The sequence below is a fragment of the Eucalyptus grandis genome, chromosome 8, assembly GCF_016545825.1.
Source record: "Eucalyptus grandis isolate ANBG69807.140 chromosome 8, ASM1654582v1, whole genome shotgun sequence".
Taxonomy (NCBI): domain Eukaryota; kingdom Viridiplantae; phylum Streptophyta; class Magnoliopsida; order Myrtales; family Myrtaceae; genus Eucalyptus; species Eucalyptus grandis.
The window spans coordinates 51,095,692-51,121,332 of NC_052619.1; the positions used below are offsets into that span (position 1 = coordinate 51,095,692).

The window sequence follows — 25,641 nt, forward strand, 5'->3', positions numbered from 1 at the left end:
CATAAACCAAAGCTTCATGGAGTAAAAAGGGGTTCGATGTTTGGGTTGAACCCAAATTTCATCTTTAGACCGAACCGTCTTAGAAGATATTTACCTTCTCGAGAAAAAGAAAGGGGTCTTACCCTTGGAAAAGAGAGAGCCCATTTGAGAAGGTAAGGAAGCATCACAATCCCTTCCAAGATGGGGAGAAAGCTACTTGCTTTTGGAAAAAACCCTAATAGAAGCTTAGCCAATCTCATTCTCGATGGTGTAATCGAGTTGTGGATAGGCGGTTTGGCTTTTTCTCGCTCAATTCATAAGATCACATAAAGCGGGGAATGGGTCGGGTGGAGTGGAATGAATGTCTTCGTTTTTTACCTCTTTCGAATCAGTTCCTTATCGGCGAGATACTTTGATGCCGACGAGTCCTTTCATCTCTAATGAGATCGAGTGCATAACTGTTCATCCTAAAACTTTAATATGCTAAAGCATGGGTTGTATTGTCTGTGCTTGACCCGCCCTCTCACACAAAGATTAGTATCACGACCAAAGTATAAAGCATTCAAACCCTTTATTGTGAATTGGATTAGTATCAAGATCAAAGAATCTGTTAAGCGCTCAATTATTCAATCTAAAACCTCAATTTATTAAAGCATGGTGCATGTTGTATGTGTCCAACACGTGCTCTCACATGAAAATAGATACCATGAGAAAGTCTAAAACGCGTGAATTGAGCACGTGTAGATTTTGGATGAAAGAGTTGTCTCCTAAATGAAGAAGTAGTTGTGGACAATCTAACTCGAGGTCTTTAAATCAAATGACGCATTAAAGTGGAGCACTCAATAATGCATTTGAAAATTCAAGCTTTTAAAGTCAATAGCCAGACTAATCTAGGCATCGAAATCAGGGACTATACTTAGGGGATTGAAGTGATCTTGCACCAGTGATTGATCGAGATTAGAATGAGGGAAAAAGCCGCACTCAAGTCTGATTTTCTTACCGGGATCCATTTCGGTAATTTGCAAAATTGTACTAGGCAGTTGGACTAATTTGTGTAGAACCGCAAATGTTGGAAGTCCTTTTCAACTATTTCTTGCCATGTCATGAATTTTTGTGGACTTAATTAGGTTCTTGTCAAGACCCGTCACCGAATAATGAATCTAGTTTCTTGTCAAAATCTCGAGCTCCCCAACAAGGCCAAGAATAATGCTCGAAAATCATAAAATCGGACGCCTTATTACCACATGATTGATCTTCCGACATCAAATCACGTGAATTTCATATAAAACCCAATTTAAATTGGTGGGCGATAAGCTTGGGGATCTATATGTACAACACTCGCGCGAGCGACTCCCTTCAAGGTCTCTTCTCCAAGATTGACATGGCGACTCGGGAGTGACAAATGGGTGAAAAATCGAAAAGTCGGGGGGACCCACGCGAAAGGAAAAAGTTCAGGAGGGGGTCCCGAATTTCTTCGGTCAAAAAGGGGTTGGGGGTGCCAGAAAAGAGAAAGGGAAAGCGAAAGCGAGGGGGGAAAGAAGGAACATCCGCCTGTCACCTTGCTCATCATTATGTTGCCTAATGCATGATTGTTGCTTCGATTCTCATCTTCCTCCTCCCTTTCTCCCCCTTCCCTTTGACTATACAAATAAAGAAAAGCTAAATTTCAATCTCGCTTTTTTTCCTGCAAAATTGCTGGCTTTTTCTTCCCACAAAGTCAGCTTAGAGTGGTTGAAAAACATTCCGCAAGATACAAAAAGCAAACGGCAGTAACTAGTGAAATGCGTGCTTGCAGTCGGCAAAAGCATTGTTTACTCTCCCCCCCCAAAAAAAAAGGCAAAAGTCACAAAAAAATTCTAAACCGTGTTATAAACCTTTTTCTTCGAAGCTGAAAATTCTAAATTTATATATGTGTAACACATTTATCCTTTAAATGTAATAAAAATATATTATTTTGACCGAAAAAATCATAGATACAAGCTAGGGTCATAAGAAAAAGTTTAAAATAAATATATCACATAGTAAGCATATTTTAGAATTTTTTATGTCCAAAAAGGTTAAGGTAAACATGTTGTGATGGGCTAAGCGCATCGATACTTATATGCAATACGATATGACATGTTGATACATCGTTTCTCAAAAATTAGAAAATTCTAACATGTTGTGACACATAATATGTTAAACTAATATTTTTACATATACATAATAAATTACAATTTTTATGATTATTTTAATCAAATCAATTTAATTCAAATTCACAAATAATCAAATAATAGAAAAAGAGCCTAGAATGAATTTACACTAAAAATATTAATCCACCATTTATTAATATCATTCATTATTTCTATTGGACAAATTCGAGTCTATCCTAATAATTCATAAAACTTAGAGGAAAAAAAACAAGCAAAACTTTTGACCTCTTATTTATTGAAATTTTTTAAAAATTGACCCCGTGTTTATCGGAAATCTAAACTCACATGTCCTAATTATGAATTCAAGTGTTGGAGAGTGTTAGGAAAGTTGAAATTTCGACACATGTTATTTGAATGTTCAACACAAGACAAAAACTTTCGGATAGTATCGGTGCTCTTAGGCAGTAGGCATAATTTGAGATTTTTGATGATTTTTTTCAAAGACGAAGCATTGGGACAAAACAAAAGCCAATAGCGATGGGTTAAATTTGAACAAGAAATTCGATATAATAAGGGGCACTAGTCTATTTCTTGTCTGTTTTGTTTGGTTTATTTCAGTTAAAAAAGTTATTTGTTAATTTAATTTTCCTACTAAAACGCAAAGACTATTTTGATGTTAAAAAACTATAACGCCCCCCACCCCCCTCCCCCAAAATTACTTCAAATGAGCTTAGGAGTTCATATTTTCACTATCAAATGAAAATGCAAAGCTCAATTGCTAAAACATAAAAATAGATAAAAGAGAAATATCACTTCGATATTTGTAGTCTGCAATTTTCAGTGAAAATATTATTTGTTACTTGCGTTCAAACTCTTTTTTTTTGTTCTCAAGCCGGTTGGGTGCATACTTTCTAAATGTCTATACCCTTTTCATCATCTCATTCTTTATATATAAGATGAAAAAACTATTACGACTTACCCCTTTCTTCTATTTCACTTCGAAAACATGCGAAGACGGCATGTTCTTGTTTTGTAGTTTCACGAAAACGTGTTTTGAGTTTTCATGAAAGTATGAAAAGGCAATTCATCGGACGTCTCTCAACTAGTTTCTTGATTATAAAATTTTTCCTATGTCGTTGAAAAGGATGACATAAGGTACGATAATCTTTTAAATATCAAACGTGCCTTGTAAAGAAATTAGGAAGTCGTATTAGTGTGTGAATTAATAATGTCCTTAATGCTAGTTTTCCCATGCCACGAGGACTGCACTACTCCAAGAATTATAGTCCTTAGTGCTTTTGACTTTGAGCGCTGGGAATACTCGCCTGGTGAGGGAGGTGGGACAGACAAACAGAAAACGAGGTGGTACCTATCTCATTGTTAAATTAGGTGCAAGGACATCATGCGATTATTTATAGGGCCGATCTATTTAAATAAGCAAAAACCCATTCTACAGACTTAGCGAAAATACATTTTGCTTTTAGCGATTCCGTGTTCCGAAATAATATTCACTGGCAAATGGTACTTTTTACTTCAGGATAACACCATAGACCATTATCACGCTTAATACAGGACTCGCGATGACCAAGTTAGATTCACGTGAGCCGTCATATGCTTAATAGCAGATGTCGAGTACTGGTGATTTGAAAGGCCGGTCTTTATTATCGAAGCGGGACTTCGAGGTGTCTTTTGACGGATAGAGTTTTCTAAGCGATCTCTTTCACTATATAGTTTTCCCCCCTCGGTCCTATCCTCACGTTGTGACAGTAACAACCTACGGATAAGCTTATAAGAAAAGAGATTGGACATTGAGATGAGAAAAGAGAAAGGTTGAAAAACAGACAACATGCGTTAAAGGCACAATTGATATTAAACTTGGGAAGAAAACAAGCATTAAATTAGATTTGGTGGGATGGAGATGCATGTTATTCTGCAACTCCAAATGCATCCAAACGGATACCGCAATCTCACTCCCTCATTCCCATGCAAACTCCTTTGACCTTCCCACGTTACACTGACTCCCTCTCCCACCCGCTCGTCAAAGTGCCCCACCTCCCTCGCACGTGCCGGACATTCGCACGTGCCAAGCCGGGCATCGAATCTCGGAAAGTGAGTTCCACTCGGTTCGATTCGATTTTGAGTAGGACTCGATCGGCTTGTTCAAAATCATATTGAACTAACTAAAAATATTGAATTTTACTTAAATGGATTCATATCGATGAGTTGGTGTGCTGAAAATCTATATTGATAGTTAGAATATATTCTTACTTTGAGTTCAATATTTGATATAAAAATAGAAGAGAAAGTGAAACGTTTGGTCTGTCATAATGGTGCTTTTGAAGATTGAAACGGTCCTTATTAAACATGTTTAACGAGTGCCTCCACTAACAAAAAGCCTTGCAGAAACGGATTAGTTTGATCCTAGATATGGATAAACTAATCCGGATAGGGGAACACGTTGACCCCGCAACCAAACGGGCGGAGAAGATTTCGGATCTCGAGCTACCGCATTAATGAGTCACGAAATATATTAAGTTGCCACGAGCATGTAATGCCAGAGTCTTCGCTTCCGAAAGGAAACCCTTCATTTTCCCAAAGATGGAAATACCTTTTTTTATTTAATTTTTAGTAGCGAAAAAAGAAAATTAACTTTGGAGATGGCCCTCCAATGTTATCCTCTGTACTTTTTTTTTTTTACCCTTTCCACTTTATGGAAATTCATAAATTTTCTATTGTATTTGTATCGTATCGAACCCTCGTGCTTAACATGTAGAGGCTTTGTTTGGAGTTATTATGGGTTTTTGCCTCACTTTTTTTCATTTTGGGTAGAGTTATAAAATTGAGTGCCCAAGAATTTGAGGGTTATATAGACTTTGGCATGTATAGTCACTAAGGAACTCGAAATTTATAAAATCAATTTTTTTTTCTTTTGTAGTTCTCAAAATATCTGGCAGAAGGGGCTGTTTGGTTCGGCGTTAAGAGAACTTTATTTGAAAGCTGAAACATTTCAACTGTTTGGTTCAAAGATTGGAGGCGCATGCACTTTGGGAATCTTTGCATTTGGAATCTTGGAGAATGCTGAAAGCCCAAAGCAGGTGGGGGCCTGCTTTGGGCTTTTTCAGCATTTTCGGAATGCTTAAGAGGGGATTAATGAACTTTTTTTCTTCCAATATTGCCCTTGCTGATAATTACATTTTCCTATTATACCCTCAAAAACCACTGTTCATCGTCTTCCTCGTTGAACTTATTTCTTCAAGAGTGAAGCTCAGCCGGCGGAGCTCAGCCGGCCGGAGCTGGTCGCCCACGCATCGCCGTCGCCAAGCACCGCCGTCGCGTGGGTCGCGGCCTCAGGCGACGTCGCCTAGGTCGCGCGACCCACGCGACGGGCTGAGCGGTGCTCAGCCGGCCAGATCTGGTCGCCATGCACCGCCGTCGCCAAGCGCCGCCGTCGCCAAGCACCGCCGTCGCCACGCACCACCGTCGCGTGGGTCGCGGCCTCAGGCGGCGTCGCCTGGGTCGCGCGACCCACGCGACGGGCTGAGCACCGCCTGATCTGGTCGCCACGCACCGCCGTCGCGTGGGTCGCGCGGCCTCAGGCGTCAACGCCTGAGGCCGCGCGACCCACGCGACGGCGATGCGTGGCGAGCGCGGCCCCAGGCGGCGTCGCCCTGAGGGCGCGCGACCCACAAGACAGCAGTGCGTGGGTCGCGCGACCCAGGCGACGCCGCCTGAGGCCGCAACCCACGCGACGGCGGTGCGTGGGTCGCGCGACCCACCGCCTCCCCACCACCACAGCCACCGGTCGCCTCCCCCACCACAGCCACCGGCCGCCTCCCCCACCAGCTCCGGCTGCCTCCCGAACGTTCCCCTCCTCAGATTCAACATCTCCTTCTCCTTTCTCCTTTTCTTTTTTTCCTTTTTCTTTTCAGCTCAAAGCTCCTTTGTGAAATGCACAAAAACAAAAAGGGTTCCCAAACACTTTAGCATTCACAAAATGCCCATTTTTCTAAAGATACTTGGGGAAATGCAAAGGCATTTCCCCAAAGTTGAACCAAACACCCCCTAAGTACCCTGAGGGAAGACGTGATAAAAAGACCCTAAAGCTTGAGAATTGAAGTAGCTTTGGCCTTTCACTTTTCGCCTTTTTCAATCTTGCGGCGCATGTTGTTTGGTTCTTTTTTTCTTTTTAAATCTATAAAATTTCAAATATTAATATGGACATATAATTTTTTTTTCAACCTGGATGATGATATTTTGAAATTTGATGGTAAAAAATATATTTTTTTTGACAATTTGTTACCCAAAAAAAAAACCCAGAAAATCAAAATAGTCTTAAATTTCAGATGGGAAAAGTAGTATAGAGTGAGAATGGAATTGACAAATATACACTGATGACCTAAAAGATAGCATTCAATTTTTTTTAATGGGATCATATTCTCTTGCATCACATTAACCCAAGTGTTGCATGATGCATGTTGTGTACTGTCCAGAAATATTAAAAAGTGGGATATCCCAAGATCCTAATTACTTAAAAATGTATTTTCCCCCCTCCATACAAGGTTGAAAAAGAGAAAAAGATTAGAGAGAGAGAGAGAGAGGGAACAATTTTGACATTCTGGATTCAGTAAAATGTTGACTTTGGGGAACATCCATGGACGGAGAGCAAGTGGGAGCTCACGAACCCTAACGCAGCTGCAGAGAGCTGCAGCTGAGAGAGAGAGAGAGAGAGTAAAAAGAGGAGGGCAAAACAGGACAGTGCTGCAGAAACTTTTTGTTCTTTTGCCAATGGACAAAGAGCAAGAGAGGGGTACTGAAAGAGCCACACATCTCTCGCTATCTAGCCGATTAGACAGATAGACTGGATTTAAGATTTGGGTAGTCAAGATTTGGGTCTTCTCTCTCGTTCTTTTCGATCTTCCTACCCATTTCTAATGCGTTTTACAACCCCCATTTCTCTTTTCTTTTCTATATGATCTTGTGACCATATCCAGAAACCCAACTGCAGCAGCAGCAGCAGCAGCGCGCACGACGACCCCCCTTGAGCTTTTTTGATCGTTCGTTCGTTCGTTCGTTCGTTCATTCATATGACTGTAGCATGGGTATCGGATTGGCCTATCCCTGTTCCTCTCTGCCTCTCTCTCTGTTCCTCTCTCTCTCCCTCGCTCTGTCTGCAACACTTGCACATATTCTGATGCTCTTTCCGCTGATTAGACCAGACGCTTACCGGAATTCGTGTCCAGTGTCAACGCCGTTAGATTTTCGAAAATAGAGTTGTTAGGTTGTCCTTGTCAAAGACACAACCTCCCTCCCTCCCTCCCTCCCTCCCTCTACAAAGCTCAGGCACTATAAAAGACTTTTGGCCCCATGTGAGCTTCTGTATGTGCGAGCTCTCTCTCTCTCTCTCTCTCTCTCCCAATCTCTTTCTTCCTTCTGACCAGCATCGCTGCCACAGCGTCTTTCACTAAAAGCGTACGTGAACAGCCTCCCCAATAATAATGCCTCATGTCTTCGATTTCTTCGATCTTGCAAAAAAATAAAAAAAACGCAGAGGAGCGCGGGTCCCACCCTCCATGCATTAATAATATTCACAGCTATTGAATGCCCTTTGGCTGGGCCCCTCCCCAGCTCACCTTTTTTTTGCTGCGACTAATGACTAATGAGAGGGTGAGCCCCACCGCCACCCCCACAAACATCCATCTGCAACCTCTCCTCTCCTCCTCTTCCCTCCTCCTGTTCTTTCTTTTGGGTTTTTGCTAGGAGTGGAAGTGGAGGAGGTGGTAGTTGAGTGCGGGTGCAGATGCAGAGGGTGCAAGTGCAAAGGGCAGATTTCAATTTGGTTTCCAGATGAATTTGAGCAAAAGATCTGATGTGATTGTCTAGAAGTGGGGCATTAGAGATTTTTCTGAGGCGAGGAAGATGGGGCATTTTTTTGGTGTCACCTTTTCTTCTTTCCTTCGTATTTTATTATGTCTCCAGCGTATATATAAACAAATATTAACATCTCATAGATTAAAAAGCAAAAGAGAGGAAGGAAGAAAAGGCCCCACTAATCCCACCCACCCACCATACATATTTCTCAAAGTACCTCCCTCCCTAATTGAAACTTACATTACCTTTTATCTCTATTACAGATTTAATAACCCTACATCTTTTGCCTTAGGATATGAGGGGAAGGGGAAAGGAAGAGGAAACTAAAATTTTAGAAGGAAGAAGGCAAAAGAGATAGAAAACCCATCAGCAAGTGTAATATAACATGAGATTCTCAGTTACCACCACGAACACTTAAAGACCAAAACACCACTTTCAACAGCAGCAAAGTCTCTCACATCACATTGCAACTTGATGGGTTCTCATCGCTGAAGTAGCTGTACCCCTCCGTGTGGGAGGGCGGTGGCGGGTATGGGTATGAGCCGGCATATGGGTTTGGGTTCGGGTTTGGGTACTGGTTTGGGTACGGCGGTGGCATATAGTTGACAGCTGGCGGCGGCCGGGCGTACATCATGTGCTGGAACCTCTCATTGCCCATAGCCCTCTGCTGATTCATCACTTGAGCTAAGTAGTGCTGTTGTTGCTGCTGTTGCTGCTGCTGCTGCTGCTGCTGCTGCTGTTGCTGCTGGTGGTAAGGATTTCCGGGCATGACTTCCAGCCCGGCGCCATGGAAGTAGCCATCTGCTCCGCCCACTCCTCTGCTGCCGCCGCCGCCGCCCAGCGAGCCGGCTGGGAGGCCTGGGACAGCCGGGAAATTGCTTGGCATGCTGCCCATATGACCCATTGGAATTTTCATACCACCCATCTGCCCACCACTGCCATTAGCAACATCACCCATGTGGAGGAACCCATTTTCCATTCCGCCACCCTTTTTGCCGCCATTCCCATTGATGTTAACGCTAGGACCACCACCGCCATTCTTGTTGTTAGGGTTACCGCCATGGTTACCATTTTTGGCATCACCCCGTTCTTGCCACCATTTTTACCACCACCGCCACCTTGGTTTTGATTATTTCCTCCTCGCCTTTTTTTCCCACCGTTCCCATTTTTGCCATCATTGTTCGGAATAGGCGCACCTCCACCACCGCCTCCTTTCTTGCCATTATTACCAGCACTAGCTCCAACATTTCCCCCACCCTTTGGGCATTCAAGAGCTGCTGGGCATGATTCCCATTCATCATCTCATTCAGCATCATCATGTTGGGCATCTGGCCATTGCCCATCATTGGCTTCGTCTTGGTGGGTGCTGGGGGGTAAGCATCATCATAATCATCAAAATCCTCATCATCAAAAAATCATCATCTTCATCATAATCGAAATCATCATCAGTGAATTCCTCATCCTCGGGCAGAATGAATTTCCCTCCTCCTTTCTGGTTCAGGATCGGACCCGGGTCCTTGGAGGGCATCTTGAGGTCCTTGAATTGGGGCAGCTTGAGATCTTGCAACGCTTTCATCTGCTGGAGCTGCTGAAGCTGCTGCTGAAGCTGCTGCTGCTGGTTCAGATGTTGAATCTGCTGCGGGGTCAGATGTGGAAGCTGCTGCTGGTTCGGGAGGTTCTGACCACCCTTAGGCTGGTTGTTTCCACCACCTCCGCCACCGCCCTTTTGGCCCTTGTTTCCACCTTTGCCATTATCAATTTGCATGTTCTTGAGCTGGTTGTTGAGGTGGTTGTTGTTGTTGGACTTCTGAGCGCCCCAAAGCTCAGCATGTTTGCCTGATTTATTGAGCTTCTTGATGAGTAGAGTTGGGTCTACGTTCCCTGAAACGGTCACTTTGCCCTGTTCTGCATCTATTTTGATGGTGTACACCCCTGCAACACACCAATCCAAAAGAAAAGAAACAAGGGGAAAATCAACCAAGCAATTTTTTTAACTGAATGTGATAAGTATACATCAACTGAGATTTTCTAAAATAGCACGGGAACTTTTTTTTTTTTTTTGGGTATAAAATCTAACTAAAATCGAGAGAGAGAGAGAGAGGAGAGAGAGAGAGAGAGAGGCTTGAAAAAAAGAAGAAGATTAAATAAAGAGGACTGGAACTGAAAAGGAGTAATACCGTCAATTTTCTGCAATTTGCTCTTCACTTTCTGCTTACAGCCATCACAGTGTATGTTCACTTTTAGAACACAAGTCTGCATGCACAAGCAAACCCAGAGAACAAAAACAGGTGTAAAGAACAATTCCTCTCACTCCAACAAAAGAATAACAGAAGGAAAAAAAAACGAATGAAACGAAGCTTCCTATGCGGAGTTTCATTCCGAAAAGTCATTACCAAGCCTGGAAAGAGATTAGTTCACAGGCCAAAACAGAGCACACTCCCAAATTGTAACACATTAAGTCCCAAAAACTTCGACCAAAAGATAAAAAAAGAGTCCCAATGACCATCATCTATGGACTCTTGAGCTCGAAACAAGGCAAAGTACAGAGGGGAAACTACCGACGAGCTGAGTTAGGAGGGACAAAATGCGTACCTGGATCTTCATGAACTCTTCTTTACTCATTTGAGTTACACTTAAATGGAACAAACCGGGACTGAGTTATTGAAAAGATAAGAAAAGGGAGAGGCGGTCCTAAAACAGATCTGACAAACAGAAGCAGCCGAGGGAGAGAGAGAGAGAGAGGCGTAGGTGTTTTAATTGGAAGAGCTCCACAAAAGCGCTTCGTTCCAGAGTAGTAATCCCCAGAAGGAAATGAAGAGGAGAACCTCAAATGGTCCAACGGGTTGTCTCTGAACAGAGTAATGTAATGCAGCAAGAAAGTTCCAGTTTTTCTCTACAGAGAGAGAGAGAGAGAAGAGAGAGAGAGAGAGAGTGAGGGTCTAAGGAGATGTGCGGGTGCACATTAAACTCCTCTGGTTCCTCTGCTTCCTCTATTTCAGGGTGAAAGAGAGAGAGAGAAACAGAGAGGGAGGGGGGGTCTAAAAAGATCGCTAGACTGGCACAGAGAGAGAGAGAGAGAGAGAGAGGGGAGAGAGAGAGAGAGAGTTTTGTTGCTCTTCAAGGCTTCTTCACACTCCAATCTTTTTCTTTTGAGACCTCTTTATTTATGGGGTGGGGTGTGGGGGCGATTCTAATGGTATCCTCCTCCTTCCCCAAGCAGGTAAATGTGCACAAACCTCCTCGCCATGGCCAATGTGGCTAATTAGCTTGGCTTGGAAGTCAGTGTGTCTGTGCGTGTCTTGGGCTTAGCTTCACCATGGAGGCTTTTTTGCAGGGGTTCATAAATAAGCCATGGGGTGGCTGACTGGTGCGAGAGGGTTTTTGCTTCAGACTCAGTGACAACCCACCTTGTATTTCCTCTGTTTTCTCCCTCTTTTTTTTTTTTTTTTTTTTTTCAATTCTACTTCCTGTTCCCCTCCATATTTTTTCTTTTAGAAAAACAAAAACTTTGGCAGTAATTATTATCAGCATATGTCAATGAGCTCTTTCTGACACTTTCAGAATTTCTTCTCCCAAATTGGGTGAGCACTAAATAATGGGCCTCAAAATGGGACCATATTGAATAATTATTTGAATATTCACTGTTCTTGTCCCTTCTCGCAGGGGGCTGTTTCCCCTCCTCCTCAATTTACCAAATTCTCCCCCATTGAAAAAGCAAACTGAATATTAAAAATAAAACCCTCATCCCCACTTCTGTTTCTAAAATTCTGGATTTTGAGTTAAGTGAATCTTACTTGACCCGTTTCTCATTCCTCTTTCAGCCAATCTTTCTTCTTGCATCTTAAGGCATTATCCTTTGGCACGGAGACCAGGAGGGTCCAAATTTAAGAAAGAGTTTCATAAGCCTATGTTGCATTTTAGTCAATCTCTTTGTCATAAAATAAAGTTGCTAACCCACATCCCATAATTCTTTTTGTCCAGACACATCTCATAATGCTATGCTGGTACAGTTTATTTAACTAATTTTTTTTGTCGAATGAGTGCACCGAAAGTCTTATAACTTATCTTAATAATGTAATTAAGTTCTAAAACTTAAAAATACAATCAAATTTTAAAATTTGTCATGAAAGTGTAATCAAGTCGTATAATTTTCACAAAGTGCAATTAAGTCTAAAATTTATAACAAAAATCCAATCAAATTTTAAAACTTTCAAAAAGTATAATCACCGGAAGGACTTTGATTGGATTAATTTGATACGTTTTAGATTTCAATTTTTGAAATTTTTATAATTTAATTGTATTTTCATGACGAGTTTTAATGTTTAATTACACTTTTTAAAAATTTTAAAACTTCATTGAACTATCAGGAAAAGTTTTAGAATTTCTAATATGCTTATCCCTTTTCTTACCACTCACACTCATAGTTATAGATGCATGCAAACCTGCCTCGCTCCATGGATTTGAGTTTACGATTGTGCTTAATTACAATAAGTATAACAGAAGGGTTCTTATCGATGCTACGAATTTTTACAACTAATAGTTTGCTCTTTCACACGGAAAACTTCTTGTTTAACCTCAATGAGAAAAAGCTGATCATTGTTGAGATTAGGGAACAGTATTATGGAATAAATAATGCAATACTTTGCTGTTGCTCATCCCCATTTTCTCTTAGGTATAGAATAATAATGCACCAGAATTTCCTGGTCAAAGCCTGTAAAGTTCACCTCTACGTTTTCTTGTTCTAGTAGGGCTGAGAGTGGATGGCTGTTTCTCTGCACTTTTCTCCTACTTCATTAACTTCCCGTCGAAAGAATTGAATTTTTTTTTTTATTGTTCTCTGCACTGAACAAATTGCAATCGAACATGCTATTCTTCAACAGTCTCCTTGCATATGATGTATGTCGCCTAAACTGTGCATTTCGCTGTCTACGTTGATTGCAAAGGGATGAATTAGACTGTCTTGGACAGTAAATTCTCTGGTTTCTTGCATACCTTTCAAGAGGAATATACTCCTCAATATTAGTATTTTATGGAAACAGTAGCCCCACTGCCCTACAACGAGACGAACTAAGTCCTACTAGTTGCAATACGATAAATAATATTAATACATCATCTCAATTCGATAGCAAAGTATATTCGATTTTTTCCATTAGACAGTTACTCTAAAATTATCGATCTTTGTCTTTGTCCCTTTTAAATAGTACTCTTTATTTCTGGGAATAAAGAGCAGAGAACAAAATTATTGAAGTAAAATTTACCTAAAGAAAAAAAAATGCATATTTTATCTACTCTTCAATGAAAATTACAGTTTCCACGCATTGTGCCAACAGATTAGCTCGAGCAATATTTGAAATTTAGTAAATTTTTTTGCTGACTAGCCAAGCCGAATGATGAGGCATTGCTCTCAGACTTGATGATTCTCCTAAAAGGAACCCACCTCCTTATGTACTCATGCGTTTTCATCGAATAGATTAAAATGGTATACTGTAAGTTTGATGTAGGTTCAAGGTAGATATCGTTTTCCTTTCTTCGTATAAAAATTCCTTTTATTGTTTTTTTTCTTAATCTTGTGTGATAGTGAATAATGACATTTCATGGATAATTATTATGTCATGGTCTGTGCATTTGAGTAAGGTTAGTTTCATACTCATCCTTATCTCAATGATGAACAGATAACTTCATATCCAAAGTTGAAGATTGTATTTGGGTTGCCATGATGACTAAGCACCTGGAGTCGATGCTATGATTTGTATTTCTGTGTACTTCGTCCTGGAAGCAGTAGTGGTTGGCCCGTGGCAAGAACATTAACGTGCTACGGCGTATTGGCATCTATAGCATGAAGACATATCAGGAAAAGGAGCGGAAATCTCGTAAGAGATGGGAAAAACCCAGTGCTTAACATGAGTTTTATGGTGATGAAAGTCTCGGCCAATTGGGTACCGCCAATTTCGATCTATCGAGGCAGAAAAGATTGATTTACGTTATTACCTCGACCGACATGCGTGCGCGCTCTTGATTGAAATTTTTTGAACAAATCTGGTCCGAGGCCACGATTAGACAAGGGGTGATGATTCTCAATGTCTTGGCTACGGACTGTTTCTACCTAAGGTCATGTGCCAAGAGGTTCGTAGCTGTGGAGTCTGGACTGTTGCTGAACTTCTGGGGAGTTTCAAGAGCATTCTGGGTAGACGTAGGCTACGTTATGTTAGGTTAAGCAACTACTAATTAAAGACAAACCTTGCTATAATGATGTCCTGTGGCTGTGTTCTTTCTCCCCATTACTTTATCCACGGTTTGGCATAAAAAGGGAGCTTCTTCAAGAAGGGCTTATCTAATTTCTCTTGCTTTTATACGCTTTTCGCTTTTCGCTTGAGCAAATTATTGCTGTCCTCAAAAAGCTTAAACCCCTTGATGAAAAAGGGGATGGTATGTGCTTGTGAGAATTTTCAGCTTTGTACATGAATAGCCGCTAACATTATTGTACTTAGGCAGCCATCTTTTGCCCTAGATCGATGTCTCCCTAAACTAAACTCACAATGAATTTCGTCCCCAGGACAAAAAATAAAAATGGCAAGTAAAAACTGAAGTGAAGAATGAAAAAGAGATCCCACAAGTATCACAGCCATAAAAAACCTTTGGATCCATTAATTCAAGAAAAATCTCCTCGGTTCACGGTTTTCGTCGACAAAAGTCCACAAATAGAAGTACCTCGGTACCAAACTGCAGAAACGATCGGGCTAAATGACCACACATGCTTGTCCCGTCACTAATTGGGTCTCATCGCGTTGAATTGATTATAGTAAATGTACGGGAATTAGGCTCAAACAAATGGGCAGGCGGAATCTTCCGTGTTCAGGGCATGGGTGAGCAGTAGGCGACGGACCCCAAAACACCCAGAAGGAAGGATCGAACCGGCATGGGAGCTGTGGTTGGGATCTTGGCAGCTAACGCTTCAATGACAAGAAAAAGGGGTTTTCACGCATTTTGGGCTTCCCGTACTGTTAGGCAACAAGTGCACATCTTCGGGTGGAGGGAGTTACCATGAATTGGGATATTGATTTGAACATGCGCTCTTTTTGTCTCGTGGCTCTTAAACGGAAACGGAGGATAGCCCTCTTCGTTGCGTTAGCTCGAAGAGCTTTTGCCATTACCACCACCTTTGCTGGGTTCAGGGTTTCACATGAGCACCACATGGAGTTGAGACAGTGATTGATGTGTGTGTGTGTGTGTGTGAGAGAGAGAGAATGTGAATGGACTTCTAACTTGCATATACCCCCACATGGTCCTGCCAGCACTTTCTGTAAACCCTTAGAGGCATTAAATTCCCATGCCCATGGGCGCATACATGCATATACACAAAGCTCAGCAAAACTAGTGTCTGCATAACGCAAGCTGCTTAAGAGGGAAAAAAATGTCCCGGAAGTATCCTGTAGCTTGGTCCACCCTGAGGGCTCGTGTTGCTAATTTAATCATTTTTTTCCAAGATTAAGGAGAGAACAACAAACAAGCAATCGACCCAAATCAGCGGTCTTAAACTTTGCCTGCCTAGATTTAATCAGCGGTCTATATCCTGACCTTCATTTAACGTGATGGAGCTGCAACTTTTGACTTATTTCTGCTGCCCTTTTTCGTTTTCTGTGTTTTTTCTTTCTTTTCTTTTTGCTGCTAGGCATTTTCATTTAGTGGAGTCACTGGCAGGGATCTTTCTTCTACGCACATCGTCACATTGCTTCTCTGGGAAAAAAGAGCTGGAGGAGACGCCATCTTTGAAGTCTGTGTAGGTCAAGTCACGCAGCTTCAAAAGAGTGACTTCAAAAGAGTGACTTGCACAGGCGGTAAAGAATATCGATCACAGAAGCAAAATATCATTAAAGAATGATGCATAACGTCGCAGCAGAATAGCATTTGACAAGGACGAGGAAATTTTTTGACCGGGGCTCTGCCATTTCTCATGTACCCATTTCATACAAACTGAATCAGATTATAAGTGGGGAGAGATAGAGAGAGCAGCGATTGGTAACTCCTGAATTCTGGTAGTGATCGGCGACTATGAATACCGGTAAATTCAGCTTGGGGATATGCAGGTATCTCTACCAAAAGACATTACAGAGCCATAAAATATGAAGATCCATCCATTTTTGCTGCACCGGGATTGTACCATGACGATGACATGGAGCTTCATCGACACTATGAGGAGGCAACTTCTTAAACATCGAAAATAAAGGCCTGTGCGAATATAACTACTAGCTAGAGGTCAATTTCCTTTGCTACAGGACCAAAATCTGAGTGCCCATCTTCAAATACAAAGCTAATAGGAATGGAAAAAAAAAACCATCGTGGTAGCATATTTCATCCTAGGATGTTCGAAAACAATTACTCCCGAGGCCATCCAGAAACTAGATTCTTCAGAGGTCTTAACTGCTTAATTCTGTGCCCCAATATTTCTTTAGGCTTCATCGAGAGTTTAGCAAATTCAGTCCAAGACAGAACATCAACGCCAAAAATTCACCGAAACATTTTCCGCAGTATGACTCACCACCCGAGTCATAAAGAAGCTAAAGAAATAACAGAAAATGCGTTGCTTAAGTCCCTTCAAACAAATACCGGTGGTTTCTCAATTAATCACAAAAACCACTGATAACTATGAGGACACATACAACTAGTGCTTACAAACTACAATTCTTTCACACCATACACGCTACACTTGGGTGAGTGGGGAAAGCAGTGTCATTGTACAAGGACTGCTCTCAGCACCATTATCAAGTAGCTCAGCTCAATATAAAAGTACACAAAAAGAGTTGTCGTGAATAAAAGCTAACGTCTGCTCCTTGCTGATGCATCTGTACACATATGTGCAGGTCTTCTTTCCAAGCTCAAGCATTCTCAGACTATGACGACGACCTCTCAACACCGGCAAAGTGAAATATTCATGTAGAACATATACATTTTAGTTACTGCCAGCTGGCATTAGGTTGACAACAAATGACAATTACATTAAGAGCCCATGCATTTGAAAATAAGACTCGTGGGAAGATCCGAAGAGGAGTCAAAAAATAGGATTTGTACCATACAATCCCAATTAGTAAGAATGGAACTTCTCATTATTCACAGTTACTTATCTTGATCTCTATCAGTTCCTCGATTGGTTGACGGCATATGGGGCACTTATTTGACCGATGCATCAATGCTCTGGCGCACTCATTGCACATACACTGCGAAAAGAATTAACAAATCATAATGTATAACATCTAGAACAACGAATTAAAGCAAAGTGGAGATTTTCCTATTTTGTAATCTCCAATGAGCTGTTACTCATGGATGTCCACATTCCACATAAGAAGCACAGTACCCTCAAGATTGAACTAAAGCAAGGACACTGTATATAAGCATAAATTCAACCCTCTGATCATATTACTTGAGTTAAGTCTTTTCCAACTAGGAAATGCAGCACAGCATTGTAACAAAATCACAACATGATTGTAGTTGATGACAGATAGGAGAAAGTAGGCAGAGTCGACAACTTATACTGAAAAGCACATATCAAGTAGAAGTGTAAGCATCTTAATAATCATCTAGCAAAGAGCATACTAGATGTGCATTTGAAGCAGATTACAAGCATTAATATTGACAGAACGATCTCTTGGTAAAGTCAATACCAGTGAAGAAATACTATGTAGACTCACCAAATGTCGTACGGTAAAATGGCAGTATCCTTTGGCTCAGTCATGCAAATTATACATTCCTTCCCTGAATCATTGTCGTTATAACCCTCTGCTGAAGAGCTCCCTAACCCATATAACTCACGTAGCTCGTAACGAACTCCATCCACCCAGAGAAGTTGCTTGATAACTCTTACATGAAAAGGACCACCATTATTTTCTCCCAGAACAGCCTGAGTTGTTTGCGCATGAGAGGAGGTGTTCAGCACTGGATTAACTAAATGGTCATCCACTGAATGAGGCTGTATGCATGTTTCAGCAGATATGACAAGAGGAAACACATCCTCTCCAGGAGATGGTTTTGAGAGATCATCCAATTCAAAGAAGCCTAAGTCAATGCCAGTCCCTGAAGGCTGACGAAATTTTTGATTAAGTCCTTTTTGAAATTGGAATTTCACAGGCCCAAAGTTTTCAGGAAACAGGGAACCAATCGACAATTGGACTCTTCCTTGCCAAAATATAAGATTGTAATACTGCAAAACAGGGATGCGTAATTAGAAACAGCAGTGTCGACAACATGGATGCACAAAATCTACATTTTGCAAATGCTTCTCTGGAAATGTTCAATTTCTGATCCGCTAAAAGCATGTGTGTAGGTCTAAAGTAAAAGTCTCTCGGAATCAGATGATAATTAAATCTCACTCCTCTTGCAATAGATTTGTACATCATTTAACCAGTTCGAATTTGTCAAGCCCAGTCAAACCCATGGATGTCAGACTCAAATTTCATTAGCTTTTATAACTAAGCTTTTATACTCAAGCAAGCACAAGAATGAAGTATTTCAGCTTTGAAAGATTTGAACTATGACATGTTACATGTCCTTGGCTAGAAAACCTTCATATGGTCCTTGAGAATGCTGAATGAGGAAGGTAAAAAATTCATAAAAGAAAGTGAAGCTGAAGGACAAAGAGCTCATGCATATTACCACGTCTAGAATATCTATCACTGCACTTATGTCAGAGTGTGTCCAAACGCTGGACTAAACTTTGGAATAATTTAATGTTAAAATGGCCTTTCTATATGATCATTGGACTTGTTAGACTTGCTGGGCTAAGGGCTAATAAGCAGTAAGATGTTCCAGATGCCCATGCAGAAGAATCAGTCGTTGACTGGTTAATTCATGGGTTAATACCAAGAAAAACCCCAAACTAGTACACCAACATAAATTAAACGGAGATTCAATTTGTAACAAATGTACCGGTTTGAGGTTTTTGGTGGTCAAAAAATTAATTTGGGATAACTTTGTTATAGGCATACTGGTTTGAGGTTAACAAATGTACTGGTTTGAGGTTTTTGGTGGTCAAAAAATTAATTTGGGATAACTTTGTTATAGGCGTACCGGTTTGAGGTTTTTTGTCACAAATGTACCAGTTTGAGGTTTTCATTGGTATTAACCCTTAATTTATCATGAGCACCTCCTTATGCAGTAACAAAAGAGTCCCAAGAAAGAATGTAAGTTGTGAAAAATTCTTGTAATATCTTGGAATTCCATTGCTAGCCACCTAAATCTTTGGTGGATAGGAAATTAACATCCAACTTTATCATGTGGATTGTGGACTCCATAGAGTTAGGTATCATGTTGATACCTTTGCTGATTTACAACTAGTTGGTAAAATGTACATAATTCCCTTCCATCTTTATAGATGCACAATAGAGTCAAAACGACAGCGCCTTTAAAGATAAAAAGGCATAATTATAATCATGAAGGCTTCCAGAATGGGAGAAAAAATGATAGTTCTAGCTAGGCGAATGGTTCCACATTCAATTGAGCAGGTTCTTCATTTTGGAACCTGAAACTTACCTTGTAGATTATACACTCGTCATTAAATGGCATGGAATATCGCAAGATTGTACGAAGACATGAACCAAGAAAAACATCAACTTGTTCTGGCTTCTAGGTTCTCAATTCCAGGTTCCTTCAACTAAGAACATGAAACCTACTTGTTGAAACAGGTTCTCTATTTTTTGGAAATTAGAACCTACTCTACATATCTCGGAACCCGAAATTTATAGGTTTCCATTAGTCTGATTCTTAGGTTCTAAGTTCTATCCTAAACCATGCTCACCCCGGCAATTGTCTTTGAACTCCAACTTTTTTTCAAGACCTTCACTTTCATAAATTGATTCCCTTTACATTCTTTCTCAAGACATGATGACCAACTCCACCCAACCCCACCCCCCACCCGCCCCCACCCCCAACCCACCCAAAAAAAAAAAAAGAGGAAAATTGCAATAACTTTTTTGGAAAAAAAAGAACAAAAAAGACCATGATGGATGTAACAATACTTAGTCACCGAAGTCTATTATCAAGTCATACCCACTAATGTAGGCGACTACTAATCACTAGGAACAAAATGTCGGCTGACCAAACTATAGTTAACGATGATACATACAATTTCCTGCCTCACTGGAAACAGTTGGTCCAGCAAGATATTACCTTGTTTATACCATGACCGAGGCAACTCACTAAACATTAAAGCACTGCCTTTAGAACCAAATCTATCCATAAAAAATAGTAAGTGCTTAGTCTCAAAGGATTTGTTAATTGCCATTTGATGCATAATTTTTGCCATATCTTTCATGTGGCTCTCCATAATTAGCCAACTAACAGCTGCACGAATTGCTTAACCATGCACATCATCAATGCACTTCCCCTTATCAAGCCAACTAGCAGTTACATAAGCTGCTTTAGTCATTGTTTACCAAGGAAAATTAAAAACTAACAAATATATGAAGAGCGATAGAAACAATCATACTTTCACAATAAGAGAAGATCTCAAATCAAGTCCATAATCAAGGAGAAAACAATTTGAACACAACGTTACAAGATTCATCAAAACATATAGAAGAAACGGGAAAATGTAGTCAATTTTATAGAAGAAATCACCCAAAAATGCTCCTCAATATAATCTGAAATCAGAATTTTTAATAAGAAGTGTATTTTCAAATTTCTAATGCCCGTGCCTGCAACAATGTTATTCTAGTTTCAGGGATATCAAGGCCACAAAAACAAAGGGAGATTACATTCCTTTGCTATTCTCCATTTGGTCATCTTTCGCCAGTTTCTACATCCACCAAGAACAAAACAAGGACAGAGAAATGATGAGCGATTCATCTCATTTGTCTCCTAATATGCCATGTTTCTTAATCTCTCCAATTCTAAACAGGTTTTGATCCAGAGCCTCATAAGATCCTCTACAATTTCAAAACACATGATGTGCACACCAGAGCAAACCTCTTCTAGTCTCGTCTATAAAAAGAGAAAACAACATCTGACCAGGGATGTTTTCTTGCAAGTCATTCTGCGTATACATATGATCAAAATATCAAACACGTTCTTTTCATTGAAGTCTCTAAATCCCAGTTAACTTATCCCCATCCGCATCATGACTTGTAAAACCTAAACCAAACAGATTCTATATATTGCCGGATTCTGGTTTCTTTCATTACCATGATTTGGCTGTCCACTATCTACTACCTCCATCATAACATTCACTCAACATCCTAGCTAATTCAATCGCTTTGTCATCATATGACGAGCCAATCACAAGTCAAACACGTTTGCCTCACGCTTTCTAAGCTATGACGCACAAAACCAAGTAATTCCACAAACATCACGAGCAAATTTAACTCTGCGAATCACCCAAAACGACCATAACTACCAACTTCCATTTAATCTGGCGAACGGCAACTAAAGGAAGAAAGGGATCCAGCACCTTCCATCATGTAACGCGTCGAACGAGAAAGACACCAGGTGGCAATTCGGGTCGTGCTCGTCGATCTCGACCCTGATCGTGTCCTTGTGCACATTCACCACATTCCTCACTTTCTTGGCGTTCTGATGATGTTCCACGTAGGCCGTCGGAGGCGCCGCCGCCGCCGCCGCCGCCGTCGCCGTCGCGGGCGGAACCGCGGGCCACCCGCTGGCCTGATTCGCGTAGTAGGGGTGGTGGCCGACCCGACCCACCACGGGGCCCGAGTAGCCGCACGAGCCGTACGAGACTGGGCCGCAGTAGGAGGGCAGCGGAGGAGGGTACGCGGGGTAAGCGGGGTGATGGTGGGGCGGAGGGTAGGAGAGGGGCGGAGAAGTAGCCATTCGGCGGCGGCGGGAGTGGCGGAGGAGGAGGAGGAGGAGGGCGGTGGGGTCCGCGGAGTAGTAGTACGGTGGTGATGAGGCGGTGGGTATGGGTAGCTTCTTCTTCTGGGGTTGCCCCCATCTTGGTAGGGAAGATACAGAGAGAGAGAGAGAGAGAAGAAGAAATGAAGATGGGCGATGGTGTGAAATTATGAGGTCGAAGAAACCGAGGAAAAGGAGGAAGATGGAACGTGGCTGGATCGAGTCGGTAGCGTGGCCAAAATGATTTGACTTTTCTTTTCTTTTTTATATCCTCGGTCAAAAGATACTTTGCTTTATATTACTAACCCTACCGGCCGGCCGGCCGGCCACCCCGAGCTACTAACCCTAACTTAAAATAATGAAGTGTCCCGCGTCACGACATAACGAAGACAAAAAAGAATGGGGGGCTAGGTAGCCGGTGGGCCAAAGGAAGTCAATTGATGGGCCTTCGCCACCCGCGTGCGAGGGGAATTCTTTGTATCTCGGTCCAAATGTTCTTGTACTTCTCCAGAATAGACCAAATGGGCCACGGGCATTTCTCTTGGCTCGTAATATATTGCATGGTTTAGAGGCTATCGGATTCAATGAGCAACTATAGACCAGAACTCTCCCGGCACAGAACACCTTCAAAAGTACAACGTCCGTGTGTCCTCTTCAGGTTTAGTAAACCTTCCTAAATAGCTAGGGTTTCTGCAACAATTGCCAAAGGAGCATGGTTTTTTTTTTTTTTGCGAGACCAGTCGCGAGAAACCCTTGGAAGTCTCATACACCCCAGCCATTGAGCCTTTCCGTGAGACGCTACACCAGGAAGCATCCGCGTGTAGTTTCCACACTCCCATGGTCGGCGGGAACCACTGGCCAAGTATGGTTCCTTCACCCTTGGCCTAATTTCTCTTGCCGGGGTTACAATTTGTGTAGCATTTTTTTGCATGTTGACTGCTTCTTCGACAATATGATTGGGTATTGGTTTGCGATTTTGAAACACGAAGGCCTTTCTCTCGTTCCAAATCAACCAGAGAGTGTCGCCCAAGTGGGATGGGTCTCTCAATAAATTAGGTTCTCCAGAAGCCACTTTTCTATTCTTGTTATGCTTGTTGGTGAGGTGTCGCTATTAGCCGATGGTCTGACCAAATTTGTTTCGTCCAATTGCATAGAATGAGGAGGTATTCGGGGATTCTGGGGCTCGACGGCACAACGGACAAAGTGGGTTAAGTAGCATTTTCCTCCTGTAGAAATTGTCCTTCGTTAGTAGGCATTATTACACGCTCCATAAAAATAATCGGATTCTGGGGCATGACTGAATATGCTGTATTCTTGTCCGTAATTTCCTGGGAGGCTAGTATTGTGACATTCTCGATTCGGACCCCTATTTAGATCGCGAGTAATGGACTAAGGATCGGTACGCTAGTAATAAGGATAGGTGTGACTCAATCCTAGAGAGATTGTTCACGAGCTAATTAACTGATTGAGGGCAAAGTGACTCGGATCGTTGTGATAGGCAAGCGTTCGACCATGAAAGGACCGTTCAACTCGTAATGATCGATGTGAACAATCACGTGCTGTCATGAGTAGATTAATGGATGAGTATAGGTCGATTCAGCTCGACTATATACTAGTCCCGAGTACCGTCGCATGGTCAATGTACTTGTTTGTAAACGACCCTAATGCGATCTCGAACGATCGCGAGTTCGGGAAGGGTTAATCAATCCCCTATTTGATTACATGACAACCGAGGGCCATTCATAGATTGATTAAGCTCAAATAAAAGTCACGCGTAAAACCTAGAACAGGTGTCGAACTCAGTTCGAGTTTGGCCGTGCGAGCTCTGCCAATGTTGCCCAAATTCGCGTAGGTCGTGTTAGCCATTTCGATTAGAACTTAGCCACAAATCCCATCGATTATGGGTTTCGATTGTAGATGTTATCAAAATATTCATATCCAATTTAAATGATTTTAGTGAACCCGTTAGTGCATTAATTGAATAAATGTCCTACTTTAAAATTTAGAGTTTAGTGGCCTAGAGATGAGACCAATTTAGCTTCTTGAGATTTAATTGACATGAGACAAAATTCTTGGAGGCCAATCAAAAGGGCATAGGCGCCCCTTAGGATAGAACAAGGAAGAAGAACAAGCTTGGTTCTTGCAACTAAGTAGTTACTCTTGAACTTGGTGCATTATTGGTAAAGTATACTTGAATGACAAGATTGATTAAATGAAGGGTGGAGATTGCTTCTTGCTCTTCAAGCCAAGAAGGCAATCATGAGCTTAGGATAATAATGCAACCTTGTATTAAATGCTTGAGTGACATATTTTCTCTCTCCTCTATTATTTCCTTCTCATAAACCTCATTCTCTCTTAAGTTTCCCTCATTTCTTTCTCTCCCTCTCTTTTCCCCCTTGGCCGACCCTCTCACTCCCTCCTTTCCCCCTCTCACTCGCCCTCTCCCTCTCTTTCTCTCCCTCTCTCGCTTGCCCACTCGTTGCCATCGCCATTGTGACCCGCCCACTTGCCATCGCCCTTGCCGCCGCCATGCTGCCTCACCGCCGCCATGCCATTCATCGTCCTCACGTCGCCATTGTGCCGTGAGCCTTGAGCTGCTACCTATCCGCCGTTTGTGTATCCCTTGTCTAAGTTGTTCGTAAGTAGATTTCCTAACGTCGGCTAGCCATTGCGTTTACATAACTTGAATTTAGGTTTGGTTTTTATGTTGTTAAAAGCTATCCTAGGTAGAGAAGCTCATGTGATTAATTTTGTATGGTTTGTTCATAATATGCTTGGACTATAGGGTTTGGGGATAGACGAGGAGTGAATATGTGATCATCAAGATTGTTCAGATTAGCGTGATTACTAGAAATGGTCTGTTTTACGCTTAGGTTGTTGCTTGGGCTAGAAAGATTGTTGTGATTGTTGCTTGTGGACTATTCCGCTATCGATACCTAAACTTAATCTTAATGTTTGATTGTTATGGTTGGTTGTATAAGTATTATGATGTAGATTATTGTATGTCATGACTATTGTTGGTTGAATCCTCAATATATGTTGCTGCTATGTTTGATTATAAAGGATTGCTATTGAATTATGGATGTGTCTTTACATATAGACGTCCATAGGTCATGGTTGATGCTTGAAACCACCACCGAGCCTCCGAAGCTAGAATTGCGTTGGTTCTTGGATGCGCGTGGAAGCATGCCAGACTAGGCCATTCTCTTGGTTCGGGCAATATCGAGGCGTTTCGTTTGGATCCAAGTTTAACTTAGGCTGGTGCTCAAATGTAACGTGGTCAAGCCATGAGTCTTGTTTCGTGCTTGGCATATTTTATTGAGACATTTTCAATAAGTCCTGAGTTACACATCACTTGGGGTACTCATACCTTGGACTAATGTGGAAGATAAACTGGGATTATGTATGTCATGCATATGGTCACATGAGGGATTCCATCACCAAAGGTTTCGGGGGATGATGCCACCACCGAGAAACGTTGGAGGTGATGCTCGAAGGTTTTCGTGCCGTTCGCAAGTGATGATTATGGAATGATTTCCAAAAGGATGCCCGACGAGGGGTTTGAATGCCTGGTGCTCAATGAGGTGAGATATGTCCAGGATGTTTTTAGATGAGCTGGAATGTTTTGGCTATGTATGATTAATAATTGGACTCGAAATAACATAATATTATTGGGTATTATGTGATTCTTGATGCACTAAACGTGTGCGAAGCATTTGAGTGTTATGTGCATATTTTGGAAGGTGTTATATAGCTCGTGCATGTTTGATATATCCTTATATGAGGTGTGTGAGACACGTGCATAATTTAATTATCATTTTTGATG

At 41.6% G+C, this 25,641-nt stretch overlaps 1 protein-coding gene and 1 pseudogene across 1 annotated transcript; both read right to left on the reverse strand.

The window, feature by feature from the left end:
* Positions 1-8,181: 8,181 nt before the first annotated feature.
* On the reverse strand, positions 8,182-11,301 carry LOC104414890 (heavy metal-associated isoprenylated plant protein 32). The gene is given in 6 exon segments (XM_010026111.3): positions 8,182-8,891; positions 8,894-9,241; positions 9,244-9,393; positions 9,396-9,911; positions 10,157-10,232; positions 10,572-11,301. Coding segments are annotated over 6 exon segments (1,578 nt in total). The 5' UTR covers positions 10,602-11,301; the 3' UTR covers positions 8,182-8,433.
* A 6,357-nt stretch (positions 11,302-17,658) lies between these two features.
* Positions 17,659-21,794, reverse strand: LOC120287323 (annotated as a pseudogene).
* Between the last annotated feature and the right edge of the window lie 3,847 nt (positions 21,795-25,641).